Raw genomic sequence first — 14250 nt, forward strand, 5'->3', positions numbered from 1 at the left:
GCCGATAGTTTCCCCTTCCTGTCCCCTGCGGCACATTTCAAGCATCGGATTCTCACAAAGTGCTCAGTCACAGAGAACAGGAGGCAGAAGGGACTTTGGGACCTGGGAGAGGGCACTAAGCTTCCTTATAAATAACAGGCAGCTTCCAAACTGGTTCAGGACTGAACCCTCCCAAGACCCATGTCTGACCCTCAAACTCTCCAGGGCCTGGACACAGCCTCCTAGACAATTCTCAGGAGGGCCATTATGGAGCAGAGTTGAGGGAGGGCCAGGCTCCCAAAGAATGGAGCTTTCAGAAGGGCAAGACAGGACAGAACTGGGTTGTTGTCCATCGACTCCTCCATTTAAGGATCATTAGTCCTTCCCAGGGACAAGGACGAATGCCCTCTGAAATACTCCCACCTTGGGCTGTTCACCCAGAAGATAATGCTTCTTAAGACAGAGATTCAGAATCAAGATCAGACATCACTTGCAGGCATCTGATGAGGACCGCAAACCCACACTCTCCAGGGATGGAGAAAATGAAAGTATGAGGCTAACAGACCAACAGGCAGTAACGGGCCCCAGACACAGAGGTTCCCCTTGCCAAGCTACTCGCCCGGAGGCCTCATTCTGTGGGTCCCCTAAGGGGTGGATTATTGCTCTCAGAGCAGCCCAGGTGCAGGAAAGGGAGCCTGGGAGTGAATACCTGGGGTCCTTGACATTAACTCTCTATTATCCGCTTCGTAGATACACTTCGAGGCTCTTTTTCCTCCATCTCTAAACTGGGGCCCTTGGGTGTCCCCAGGGGCAGGAGCAGGGCCAGCTGAGTGGAGTCTGAGTTGAGTGTGCCTGGCTGTGACTCTGCCGCCTGCCAGCCAGCACTCTCCGAAGATAGATCTGCTATTGGGGGTGACCCACTATCCACCTGCTTCCCCAGCTAGAGTGGAACGAACGTATTGGCAAAACTGCTGCGACCCCTAAGAAAAAGGTGAGAGGGGTTCAGGAAGGGCGTGGGGGGAGGGGATAGGCGAGAGCCCTGCCGCTGCGGGGCGTGTGAGCCTTCCCTCTACTCCAGGATTCGCCTGTGGGAGGTGTTGGTGGAGGTTTGGATGATCTGCACGCGGGAGGAGCCCCCGCCGCCTCTGCCTCCGTACTTGCTGCTGCCCCTGCTGCTTCCTCCATAGCTCCCGCTGCTGCCGCCCGAATAACCACCTCCACCGCCCCCTCGGGAGCCCCCGCTGTAGCCGCTGCCTCTGAGGGAGCTGCCGCCACTGTAGCCACCGCCGTAAGCTCCAGAGCCTCGGCCACCGCCGCCTCCGCCGCCGCTGACGGTAGTCTGGCTGCTGTGCACCGCTGTGGGGAGAGGGCAGCCCAAAGGAACAGGGGTCAGAAGGACTGGGGCTGGGGGTGGGGGAGGGGGCTACCTGCGGGCACCAGCCTGCACCGCCCGCACCGCCCTGGGACATCCGTAATTGCTGGCAGCATCTGACTTGCAAAACGATACATCGGATGAAAGGCTTCCCGTTTTTTCAAGTATCCCTCCCAGGACAGAGTGACGTCCGGACCCGTTTTCATCATCGCTATACCTTAAAGGGTTCCAAGCGGCTACGGATGATTGTATCATAAAAACTGAAATGAATAAGGGCTAGAACCATAACCGCTTATTTCAGCGAAGTTCCCCAGGCCCTGCAGCTTGTCTGCTCACTCCCGCCGCGCAGAACCCGAAACCACAAGGCTGAAACCTCACCAGTGCCTGCAGCTCAGCCCTCCGGGGCCCTCCCCCCACCCGGCTCCACCCGGCCCTCAGGGGCCTGGGCTCTGCTACTCACAGATGCTGACGTGGCTCTGCAGCTCCCCTGACATCCTGCAAAACCAAAGCACAAACATCAGCCCGACGGAAGGCGGGTCACAGCCCGCAGACATCAGGAGCAGAGACACCCACGCGAAGTGACAGCTGTCCCCAGGCTTTGGGGAAAGGTGGGCGCGCAGGCCCAGGCGGTCGGGAGTATGGGGCTGGGGGGGGGAAGGGGGGGGGTTAAGCAGTTTCTTGGAGGCATTTCACATTGGCTGCAATGGCTTAGATTGGGGTAGAGGGGCATTCTGCTTGGAGGCAGGGGAATGATGGCAATGACCCTGCCGACTCACACATCCTCTGCTTCTGACTTGAATGTTTCTGCTCGGCCCAGGGTTCCGGTCTTCCCAGAGAAGCTGGGGTCTTCCTCCCACTGCTCCAGGGGTGCAGCCCGCACTTGTCCCCAGAAGCATGGCCCACCTGCTCTCCTCGCCCTCCAGCAGCTTCCGGTAGGTGGCGATCTCCACATCCAGGGACAGCTTGGCCCCCAGCAGCGCCTGGTAGTCCCGTAGCAGCCGGGCCAGCTCCTCCTTGGCCTGCTGCAGGGCGGCCTCCATGCCTTGGAGCTTCTGCTGCGCGTCCTGAAGGGCCTGCTCTCCTCTCTCCTCGGCATCCGAAATGGCCACGTGCATCTGGTCGATCTGCTCAGGAGACGACGGTCACCAGGGCGGGGGTTGAAGTTTCAGGAGCCCCTTCTGCCAGGGCCTTGTGGGAGGCAGCAGGCACGTCTGCTCAGCCTGCCCTGAGCCTCCTTCTCACCTGCTTCTTGATGTTGCTGATCTCTGCTTGCAGCCGCTGGATGGTTCGGTTCAGCTCAGCAATCTCCATCTTGCTGCTCTTCAGCTCGTCTCCGTGCCTGCCCGCGGAGATCTGGAGCTCCTGGTACTGAGGGTCAGGGGCAGTGTCATAGTCAGCCAGGACGCCCTCCAAGACGGCGTGAGTCTGCCTTCCCAGACCCTGCCCCAAACTACTCTCCCCAGGACAGTTCCCAGAGTACGCCCCCACCCCCGCCTGCCACCAGAGGGGTGATACCCCCATACACCCACTCCTGTGCTATAGCTCCCTCACCTGAGCTGTGACGTCTCACACACACACACACACACACACACACAATCTTGTTCAAGCCGCCCTCCTTCTCACCAGTCTCTGGGCCAGACTCACATCCCGCACAGATAAATCTGCTCCTGGATACACTTTTTCACCCCCTTTCCCCTCGCCTAAGCCTTACCATTGGCCCTTCCCCACACTGGGACCCCTTCCCTTTTGCCAACACATCATATTCCTCCTACCCTTTTCCAGGATGATTTCCCTAGCAGCCAGGACCCCATTACCTCAGAGGCCCTCAGCATGTTCCTTGTTTATTCCCATTCTCCTCCCTATCTCATTTCTGTGTCTCCGTGGCCCCATCAGTAGGAACCCAGAGGCAGGGCTCTGGAGGAAGCAAGGGGGAGGGTAGGCACAGGGGACTCTCTGAATTCCGATGCTGTCACTGTTGACCATCTCCCTCCCCAGTCTGGTGCTGACATGTGTGCCACTCAGAACTACTTGTCTGCAAGACAGTGGGTCACAGGCCCACCAGGATTGGAGTCAAGAAGGCAGATCTCAAGTGCCAGGAGTTTAAAATGTAGCGAGTGGCCTTTGACCCTTAACTACAATCTTCATCCTCCAAAAAGGTCCGTATTAAAGAAGTGATCAAAGATGTGCCCAAAGACGTGGCCACAAAGATGTTTATTTGATGAGGGCATATTCTTACCACGGAATACCACGCTGCTATTAAAAATGATGTAGAATATTTAATGACACAGAACGGAATTCATAAATAATAAGTGAAAGAGAAAAGTGCAAAACTATAGCTTAGAAGATGTCATTATGGGGGCACCTGAGTGGCTCAGTTGGTTAAGCATCCAACTCTTGATTTTGGCTCATGATCGTGAGATTGAGTCCTGCATCAGGCTCTGTGCTGAGCCTGGGAGCCTGCTTAAGATTCTCTCTCCTTTACTCTCAAAAAAAAAAAAAAAGAGAGAGGCACCCGGGTGGCTCAGTCGGTTAAGCGTCCAACTTCAGCTCAAGTCACAATCTTGTGGTCTGTGAGTTCAAGCCCCTCGTCAGGCTCTGTGTTGACAGCCCTGAGCCTGGAGCCTGCTTTGGATTCTGTGTCTCCCTCTCTCTCTGCCCCTCCCCCACTTGTGCGTGCGTGTGTGTGTGTGTGTGTGTGTGCGCGCTCTCTCTCTCTCTCTCTCTCTCTCTCTCTCAAAAATAAATAAATGTTAAAGAAAATCTTTTTGAAGATATCATTATGAAAAAATAAGAATAAAAACATTACAGTGCTTTAGGGCATGGGTTTGTAGACAGGACACCTACATTTACACTCTGCCTTCGCCACTTACCACCCATCAGACCCAAGGGAAAGTAGGAGATCTCAGACTCTATTATCTTCAAACTAGGGATAATCAAATCCTTACCTCACAGGGTTGTTGTAAGGAGTAAATGAAATTGTATATATGTGTATAAAATGTATATAGATACATATACATATGCATCTATTACCTCCGAAGTAAGAGAAAGACGATACAAGTTCAGGGGGATATGTTTGGTTTGAGTTCCAAGTCTGGGGGGAGGGAAGCAGCATGCTCACCTTGGTCTGGTACAGCGCCTCGGCCTCGTCCTTGCTCTTCTGTGCGATCAGCTCATACTGGGCCCGCACTGCGTCAATGATGCTGTCCAGATCCAGGGAGCGGTTGTTGTCCATAGACAAGATGACATTGGTGTCACTGATGTGTGTCTGCATCTGGGACAGCTCCTGCGAGGCATGGACCACAGGCTGACTCTTTCCACTCTCCTCCCAGGGCCTCAGTTTCCCTCTACTGTCCCCTCAAGCCTCTCTGGGGAAGCCAGAAGCCTGGGCCAGATGGGAGTCTTGGAGAAAGCTCTGTGAATGGTTGTTGTGCACTGAGAGGTGACTTAACTAAAGGTAATGGTCCCCAGACCTAGCCCTGGGGAAAAGAAAGGAGCCTAAACTCAGAGCCCCTATATGCACCGCCTGCCCATCCTCCCTCTCCTGTGCCCTCTCTCCCACCTAACTCGGCTTGGCTGCCATCTTGGATTGGGCCCTCTGATGGGCAGACTTGCTCCCTAAAAACTACATGAGCTCTCAGAGGCAGTAGAAAGGACTCCACTTGTGTAACCCACTCACTCACTTGGGAGCCTGGGCTCTACCAGCAACCAGCTGAGTCACTGAGCTAGAGATTGAGTCTCTTGGCCCCTCAGCTTTCTCATCTGCAGAATGGAGAGACCCAAGACAGGGCAGGTGCCCACAACTTAGCCATGAGCCACCACTGGGCCAGAGGTGGCAGGAGCATATTATCCCTCACCCCTGCAGGTGTCGTCTTTTTTCCTTTTAGGATCCACACTGTCCTCTCCTACAGAATTCCCAGTAGCCCTGTTGGCTTCCCAGCACTGATGCTTTCTGGCCGACTTTGCCCCTGTATGTCCCAGGTATTAACCTCATTTCCGGGTAGAATCAAGGGCTGCTCCATTTCCTCTCTCGGGACTCTCCCTGCCTCCCACCTCCAGCACCCCCACCCAGGAATCTAAGCACTGGGGCTTGGGAGGCTAACTCCCATCGCACAGAGTTGAGGTGACTGGGGAGAGGAATCCCTAAGTGGGTCATGTTGGATTTCAGGCCTCCCCCTCTAACAGCCCACACCCCCTGTGAGATGTGAGGAAAGAAAAGGCTTTCTCGTGAGGACTGAACTCACCATCTCAAAGAAATATTTCAGGAAATTGACCTCCCCAAACAGAGCATCCGCCTTGGACTGTAGGTCCACCTTGCCCATGTAAGAAGCATCCACGTCCTGAACAGCAAGCAAAGATAGTCTGACTTTATTGCCCAGGTGTTGCCTGCCACCAGCTCACTGGGTGACCCAGACAAGGGGCAAAGCATCTCTGGGTTCATTTCCTTGCCTGCAAATTTCCACACCTCGCTCCAGTGAGGGATCTGCAAAAACCCTGGCTTCCTGGCCAGAAGGAAATGTGCCACCAAGGCCCTCATCCTAGTCAGCCACACACAGCACCCCAGGCCCTCCTCAGGTCCCAAGGCTGCACGTAACTGGCACTCAAAAGGGGTCAGTTGATTGAACCTCACTTTCAGGACTGTGGACAGATAAACACTCAAAGAGGCCTCAAGATTCCTACCAACATCACTTTGCAGACTTAAGCCTTTAGTGCAAAGGCTTGGCATTCAGGCCACACCCTCAACGAGCTGTCTGCAGTGGTCACCCTGTCCACCCCTTGGTCACACAGCATCCCACAAGATTTCTTCACTCTGCTCAGCCCCCGGGGCCCACAACCCCCCCCCCTTGGACCACTCCCATCCCTCACCTTCTTCAAGACGACAAAATCATTCTCAGTACTGGTCCTCCGGTTGATTTCTTCCTCATATCTGCGGGGGGAGGTAAGAACCATAGACAGTCTGCAGAGGCTGACCTTGACTCCTTGAGATTTCTCCTCACCGCAGGAGGCTTGGAATTTCCCAAACTTTTACTGTCCTGGACTTAGGCTCGCCCCTCTGGGGCCTGCCACTCTCACTGACAAGCAGCCAGAGCCAGCTCCTGGCCTTCCAGGTCAATGAAAGGAACAACAACCCAACGTGGAAAGTGCAGAGCCACACAGAACACTCCCAGAAGTTCAGTTTCTCTTTTGTAAATTTGTCACACTCATTTTTTTTTGCAGTTGAGAACATAAATATGTTTACTAAATTATTTTAAAGAGAAAAACTGTCACCTACATTTTTGCCCCCTCCCCACACACACACCTTGAGGCTGAGTTTTATCTTTCCCTTTTTGAGTCACACACACTCTTGACTCTCTGATCGGCATGCCAGGATGATGTCAAGAGTAGCACCCCGCACCCCGAGCATGGGGAGGGCGAGGACACTGTGCTGTCTGCATGACACAGAAGCCGCTGATCTGGAATCAGACACGTCCCCACCGTTACGATGAATAATAGCTAGTGCTTATATGTGCAGACGCAGTCTAGGAATTTGTTAAGCATAATGTCATCTACACAAGTGGTTCTCAAAGTGTGGTCCCCAGTCCACCAGCACCAGCATCACGTGGGAGCACACTAGAAACGCAAACACCCCGCCGCATTCCAGCCTCCTCAACCAGCCTGCCACACACCAGAGTCGGAGAGCCCAGACGCACCTGTCACGGCAACCCAACAGGAAGAGGGCTTACCATCCCTACTTTACGAAGGCGAAAACTAAAGGCTTAGAAAGACAGGCTTGTAAGCAGCTCAGAAAGGGCAAACCCACTGGAACTTGGCTCCTCGGGGTCTAGCACCACGAGGAGAGTCTGCCCCTCCTCACCCAACACAATTGAGAGCTGCCTGGCAGGACCATCCTACCAGAGCTGCCATAAGCAAGATGGTGCCCTCTGTACCTGAGGACCCCGGTCCACCCCTCGCACATGAACACCAATGTTAAGAACGTCTTGCCCCTGAACCAGTTCCCTGCCATGCTTCTCCCTGACCCCCTCGGCCTGCCTGGGGTCTCACTTGCTCTTGTAGTCCTCCACGATGTCCTGCATACTCCTGATTTCTGAGTTCTGGCGCATCTGCTCGGCATTGAGAAAATCCACCTGCCTCTGTAGCTCGCCGATGTAGCTCTCCAAGACGGGCTCCAGGTTATTGGTCCGAGTAGAGGTGTTCACCTGTTGCAGCAGCTCCCATTTGGTTTGTAGCACCTGATTCTGCTGCTCCAGGAATCGCACCTAAGAGCAAGAGACGTCCAAGTTCACACCAGGCAGAAGCACCCCCACGGGTAGGAAGATGGGCAACCGCACAGCGTATCCAGGGCTCGGAGAATCAAGACGGCCCCTCTAGAGAAAGGCAAGGAGCTCACACAAGTTGTCTCAGCTGGAAACACCCCCGTGGGAAATGCCAGCTGCCTGGCCTAGTTTGCTCCACAGCGGCTCTGCCGGGAGGCGGAGAAATCAGTCGGACACGGGGTCTCAGCCCTGTGCTCAGTATTGTGGGGACTGAAAGGAAACAGTCTCATGGGCCCTTGAGGAATCTCCCCATCAAACAGAGCTGTAGCATCCTCTCCCCCCACGCACACGGTACCTCGGGAGCACACCAGCAAAAGAAACCGTGCCACCCAACCTGCACGGGCTGCAGGGAGTGCCAGGCAGTTTTAATGGGATTTAATCATTTGAAAAATCACTGAGAGCTGTTGTGATTTTTTCCCAGTCCCCCCCCCCCCCCGCCTGCCACACAAACCCTCCTGGGTTGTGTCCCATCAGCACAGATGAAACTTAGCATCATGCTAAGCTGAACTTGCTGGAAAAAGCATACCCCCTTGGCCTGTCATGGCCCTGTCCCTCCTGCTCGTGACACTCCAGCCACAGGGACCTCTCACTGCCTCCGGCAGCCCAGCTCTCCCCAACTCTTTGCCTGGCTAACTCCCATGTACCCTTCTGAACTCAATGAAGGTAGCATCTCCCTGGGGTCTTGCCTTCATAGCCCACCCTTCCTTCCCCTTAACATCCATCGTGATTTGTCATCACCTGGTGCTGTTTGAGCACATCCCTCCCCTGCTGGGGGGAGCCTCAGGAAGGCAGGCCCATGTCCGCCTTAATATCCTATGGACACAAGGCAATCAGACCCATGAATACACAGTACCCAACACAGGGAAGACAGCTCATAAGTGTCATGGACTAATGAAATGCTAAGGAATTTGGAATTACCTCTGAGTGTGGACAGCTGTCTCTCTGAATAGAATGGAAACTCCTGGAAGGCAGGGACTTTGTTTTGTTTATAATTGAATCTCCAACACCCAGAAGAGTCCCTGGCACATGATAATTACTCAAAAAAATACAGGTTGAAATACAAGTCAGCCATTCAGGTGTCAGGCTTGGGCCCTCCCAGAGTGGAAATGGAGACAAAGTCTGTTGTGGAATCAATGACAAGGAAAGGGGACCTCGGGAAGGAAAGGAGTGAGGTCCATCTCTTCCCATGGGAATACCATCCTGGCTTTGTTCATCTGAGCTTGAATCCTCTATGCCAGGGTGGACAGTCTATACTCAGAGTCATGTGAACTATATAGTGTGTCAAATGGCCTGAGGCGCAATGGAGAAAAGTAACACAGGGATGTTGGATAAAGATGCTAGTATGAAGGGGCTACTTCAAAAAGGGAGATCAGGGGCCCCAGGCGGCTAGGTTGGTCGGGTGTCCGACTCTTGATTTCAGCTCAGGTCATGATCTCATAGTCATGAGATCAAGCCCCACCCTGAATGTAGTTCTGCTTGAGATTCTCTCTCTCCCTCTCTCTCTCTCTCTCTCTGCCCCTCCCCCACTCACACTGGTGTTCTCTCCCTCCCTCTCTCTCAAAATAAATAAATAAACATTAAAAGGGGGGGTGGGGGGGATCAGGGAAACCTCGCTAAGATAGTGGCATCTGAGAAAAGACCTGACAGAGATGAGGGAGGAGGCCAGACCACTCCCGGGAAGCAAGAGTTCAAAGCAGAAGGAATGGTGAGAGCAAAGGCCCTGAGGCAGGCTTGCGGTGCTGGAGGATGCAAAAATGAAATCGTGTGCTGGAAGGCAAGAGAGAAACAGGAAAGGAGGCAGGGAGAGAGCGTAGGGTCACTGCAGACAATGAGCGTGTACCCTGGGGAGCAAAGCTCCAGCCCTCATTCTGTTCACTAACACTTGCAGCTTGACTCCTGTTCATTCTCACAAATGCAAGCCAGGGGTTAGCAGCAGCTGTGGGTTGGAGGGCCAGGCCACATAGGGCCTTGTAGGAGCTTGGCTTTTATTCCAAATGAGACAAACATCCAGTGGAGGATTCAAACAGAGAAGTGATGTGATGGGGTTTTTTTAATGTTTATTGTTTTTGAGAAAGAGAGAGAAAGAGTGCGAGCAGGGGAGGGGCAGAGAGAGAGGGAGACAGAGGATCTGAAGTGGGCTCCATGCTGTCAACAGAGAGCCCGATGCGGGGCTCATAACCCACGAACTGTGAGACCATGACCTGAGCTGAAGTCAGATGCTTAACCCGCTGAGCCACCCAGGTGACCCATGATGTGATGTTTTTAAAAGATGGCTCTCCTGTGGTTCTGAGAATGGGCCAAATAGGATTAAGGGTGAGAGCAAAAAAGACCAGATCAGAAACTGGAGTCAGAATCCACTGCAGTAGGATCCTTCTCCCTTTCAGCCAAGCCAGAGCCCTCCTGGATGAGGGCTCTTTCCTCATGGTCATGACAAGCCATGCCCGTAAGGAAGGATAGGTTGCCACGGTCTCCTGCAACTTGGCCTCTGCCCACAGCCCCATGCCATAAAATGAAACAAATGTCATCTTAGTGGCAGGAACCACAATCAAATGAGTCCTAGGGTATCAGTTGCCAATAGCCCATGGCCATTTCATTGACCTCCAGCCCTCTCTCTCCCTGCTCCTCCTTTGTCCTAGTCTTGATCTCCAGTGGTGTCTCCTTCACCTGTTGCTTCCTTGCTCCAGCCAAGCCCTCCCAGTCCCTGCCCATGCCTGAGGTGTGGTGCTATGCAGTCAAATTTCCCGTCCACGGTGATCAGAAGTAGCCAGAAGCACTTTGCTCTGTTGAACTCCTGTGTGGCCATCTTTGGGCCTCACCTCTCTTACCCTTCTTCCCTCAGCTCACACACTCCATCCTGTCCCCAGCATTTGCCCAGATATCAGAGGCTGGGCGTACAGCACAATGGTAGACTTTGGCCATGATTACTCTACATTCAGACCACAGGTCAGGCTCTGGCCTCAACACTGAATTCCTCTGGGACTAAGGGAACGTCACTGAGCATCCAGGGGCCTTTGTGCCCTAGGGTTCTTCCCACTACATCCCCAGGAGCAAAGAACGTTCTGAGGGAGCCTCCAGTGGCTGCTGTGCCTCCACCTGTGGACACAAGGAAATGCTGGAGGAAGATCTTCACCATAGACCTTCTACCAGCTTCTGCTTGCTGCTTTGGGTCTGGACTAGCTCCACTCTGAGGTTTAATTAGGGAACTAGGGAGAGGAACTTCAATGGCTCCATCTGGCTCATTCTTGGCCTTAGATGAGCTAAAACAAGGAACTCTGACCGAATCCTACTTAGTATGCTATCACTTTAATCCCCAGTGATACCCCCTCCCCAGGGCATTCACCTAGGCTGTGAATGGCTCCTTGAGGACAGGACCCATGTTCTAGTCACCCTGTAGCACCTGGCACTGTATCTGACATATAGTAGAGGCTTAGTAAATGTTTGTGGGATGAATGGATGAATCGGTGAGTGGGTGGATGGATGGATGGATGCATGGACGGATGAGCAGGTGGATGGAAAGTGAATAACGATGAACAACACTGAAGTTACTATACCACGTATTTTGTCTGTGGGTATTTTCACACTTCTTACCTGCTTTCCCATCAAAAGGAAAAAATAAAAATAAATTGCTTCAATAAGTCAAACTGAGGCCTAGTGAGGTAAATGCTTTCCTTTCTTAAGGTCTCAGCACATACACTTCTGGAAGTGATTGTCACCACCGAACTGAGACAGCACAAGGTGGTAAGAGGCGACAGGGCACAAGGCCCTCTCAGTTACTTGATCAGGGACCGGAGACCCGCCTGCCCCTGAGGTACTCACCTTGTCGATGAAGGAGGCAAACTTGTTGTTGAGGGCCATGATCTGCTCCCGCTCCCGGGTCTTGACTTTCTGAATTTCAGGGTCCACCTCCAAGTGAAGTGGCTGCAGGAGGCTCTGGTTAATAGTCACCTCTTGGATGCCCCCTGGGGGACAGGAAGGACCAAAGCCCCCAAGCCCAAAACTGCTACCCCCAAAAGCACCTCCTCCATAGCCACCACCTCCAAAGCCACCACCTCCGAAGCCACCGCCCCCAAAGCTTCTGCCCCCTCCAAGTCCCCCTCCCACTCCCCCACCCTGGCAGAAACCACTGGCACTTCTCCCCACTAGGCTAATGGAGATGCTTTTGCTGCCTCCCAGATTGTAGAGGCTCCTAGAACCAAACCCCCTGGCGTGGCCCCCATACCCTCCACCACCACACCTGCCTCGGGCCTGACACACAGACCCCACAGCCCGACTCCCACCACCAGAGCCCGCGGAAGAGCTAATGTTGTAAAACCGCCTGCTCCTGGAGCTAAATGCTGACCGAGAGCTAAATTGGCGGCTCATGGTCACTAGAGCATCAAGAGAAGCAACCAGAAGAGAAGGCCCAGCTGGAAGGAGGCAGAGACCCGGGAGGGAAGGAGCTATGACCTCCTTTGACAAGCCATCTGGCTCAGTCCCTATATATATGTGCATTGGCTGGGCTGGGCACCTTGCGAGTCCTGGGAGGGGAATATTTATGTTTAGTTTGCCTGCCAACAACATCTGTTTAAAACCTCACACCTATGAGTTGCAGAAATTGCACTGTAGATAAACTTGCCTGAATTGATCATTTATCATTCATCTCTTGCCATTTTGAGATCAGAGTGCAAAATAATCTCTCAGGATCGAGTTGCTGGAAACTCCTATACACTTTCCCCCCAAATCAGTAGCTGATATCTTCCTAAGAAACTCCCACCATTGAGCTGTTTGTCTTAGGGTGTGACCAGGAGATCTGGGACAAAGCAAGGGGTTGTCTAGCTGCCTTGCAACCACAGCGGGGACAAGGGTGGAGACATCTGCTCCCATAGCATTACCCTGGTTGGGATGAAAGAGTTGTTCTGACCTCCCTTCACCCTGCTTCTGCTCCCCACTGTTATCACCACCGTGCACACCCCAAATTTTAATCACATGAAAACATGGTACTGTGGTCATTGAGTGTAAGTGAAAGCCGGGGCACTCTGCCCAAGGCTGTTCACATCTTGCTGGGTGTGTCGTGTGCTGCTCTATGGGTCTCAGTCTCCTCCGCCACAAAGCAGATGAGGTCCTGTAGTGCTCAAGGTATATGTGGTTGCAGATGCTGTCAGCACCTACCAGAACCTAACCTGCTCTTCTAGACCAAAAGGCAAACCATCCTGAAATCTCTCTTTTTTTTTATTTCCAACGTATTGCAGACCAATGCTTTGGTAAAATAAAATAAAAATAAATTTCCCCTCAAGAGAAATTTTTTTTGGAGCGCCTGGATGGCTCAGTCGGTTAAGCATCTGACTCTTGATTTCAGCTCAGGTCATTTCACGGTTCGTGAGATCGAGCCCCATGTCAGGCTCTGTGCTGACAGTGAGGAACCTGCTTGGGATTCTGACTCTCCCTCTCTCTTTCCCTGCCCCTCCCCCACTCAAAATACACAAACATTTTTTTAAAAGGAGATTTTTTTTAAAGATATACAAAATACCATTTCTTAGGGGCGCCTGGGTGGCCCAGTCAGTTGAGCATCCGACTTCGGCTCAGGTCATGATCTCGCAGTCCGTGGGTTCGAGCCCCGCATCAGGCTCTGTGCTGACAGCTCAGAGCCTGGAGCCTGTTTCAGATTCTGTGTGTCTCCCTCTTTCTCTGACCCTCCCCTGTTCATGCTCTCTCTCTGTCTCAAAAATAAATAAATGTTAAAAAAAAATTAAAAAAAAAGATATACAAAATACAAGCCCAATTTTTCTTTTTTGAGAGAGAGAAAGAGAGAGAGAGAGAGAGTGTGTGTGTGTGTGTGTGTGTGCAAGCCGGGGGAAGGGGCAGAAGGAAAGGGAGAGAGAGAATCCCAAGCAGGCTCCTCACCCCACCCATCAAGGGGCTTGGTCCCACAATGACAAGACCATGATGACCTGAGCTGAAATCAAGAGTCGGATGCTCAACTGACTGAACCACCCAGGCACGCCACAAGCCCCAATTTTTATTTTTGGAATCAATAGACATAAAATTGTTCTACTGTTAAAAGGGGGGAAAATGTACGTTCCTAAGTGGTTATTCTCAAATTCTGTATTTATCTCTTCTCAAAGCAGTAACAAAGTGCCCGTGGCCCAGCACTGGTGTATGGCCCCATATTCTGTAAAGCACTACCAGCCGACACAGAGTACAGCTCATACAACAAGCATTAGCATCAGCCGCCAAAAATGTGTACTTGCCCTCTGGACATAGATGGTGGCTTTAGTAATAATAATAATAATAATAATAAATGTGGGGGAAATAACCCAGAAAAACAGCTAACTGGTAACTTATCATCATGGACACAGTGTTGCAGATTGTTGGGAAAGCTTATGATATGATGTTAAGTGAAGAAAGCTAATACACATGCTATGAACTCACAGAAATTAAAAATGCACAGAAGGCAGACTTAAAAAGCAGAAAAAGGGGCGCCTGGGTGGCGCAGTCGGTTAAGCGTCCGACTTCAGCCAGGTCACGATCTCGCGGTCCGTGAGTTCGAGCCCCGCGTCGGGCTCTGGGCTGATGGCTCAGAGCCTGGAGCCTGTTTCCGATTCTGTGTCT

The 14250-nt window shown here is 52.5% G+C and overlaps 1 protein-coding gene and 1 long non-coding RNA gene across 2 annotated transcripts; one reads left to right on the forward strand and one right to left on the reverse strand.

Moving 5' to 3' along the window:
* Positions 1-963: 963 nt before the first annotated feature.
* Positions 964-12024, reverse strand: LOC124502395 (keratin, type II cytoskeletal 1b-like). Its single transcript, XM_047067027.1, has 9 exons — positions 11479-12024; positions 7391-7605; positions 6215-6275; positions 5593-5688; positions 4470-4634; positions 2594-2719; positions 2255-2475; positions 1812-1846; positions 964-1335 (listed from the first exon to the last, which is right to left on the reverse strand). The coding sequence occupies exons 1-9, from the start codon at positions 12022-12024 to the stop codon at positions 1049-1051; spliced, it is 1752 nt and encodes a 583-aa protein (XP_046922983.1). The 3' UTR covers positions 964-1048.
* On the forward strand, positions 1452-3750 carry LOC124502396 (uncharacterized). Its single transcript, XR_006959901.1, has 3 exons — positions 1452-1959; positions 2169-2283; positions 2627-3750. It is a non-coding gene; the product is annotated as an uncharacterized LOC124502396 (long non-coding RNA).
* Positions 12025-14250: the final 2226 nt, after the last annotated feature.

Source organism: Lynx rufus, unplaced genomic scaffold, assembly GCF_022079265.1.
Source record: "Lynx rufus isolate CCGP_SWC_20201006 ecotype Redwood Valley unplaced genomic scaffold, mLynRuf1.p SCAF_7, whole genome shotgun sequence".
In the NCBI taxonomy this organism is placed as follows: domain Eukaryota; kingdom Metazoa; phylum Chordata; class Mammalia; order Carnivora; family Felidae; genus Lynx; species Lynx rufus.

Bases quoted from the DNA above. Each gene is read 5' to 3' on its own strand.
- LOC124502395 (XM_047067027.1), bottom strand. From the start codon at position 12,024: ATGAGCCGCCAATTTAGCTCTCGGTCAGCATTTAGCTCCAGGAGCAGG. The intron at 2,720-4,469 runs GTGAGCATGCTG...CCTGACCCTCAG, and splicing joins AGGCGCTGTACCAGACCAAG to TACCAGGAGCTCCAGATCTC. The intron at 1,847-2,254 runs GTGGGCCATGCT...TTGGTTTTGCAG, and splicing joins CTGGAGGGCGAGGAGAGCAG to GATGTCAGGGGAGCTGCAGA.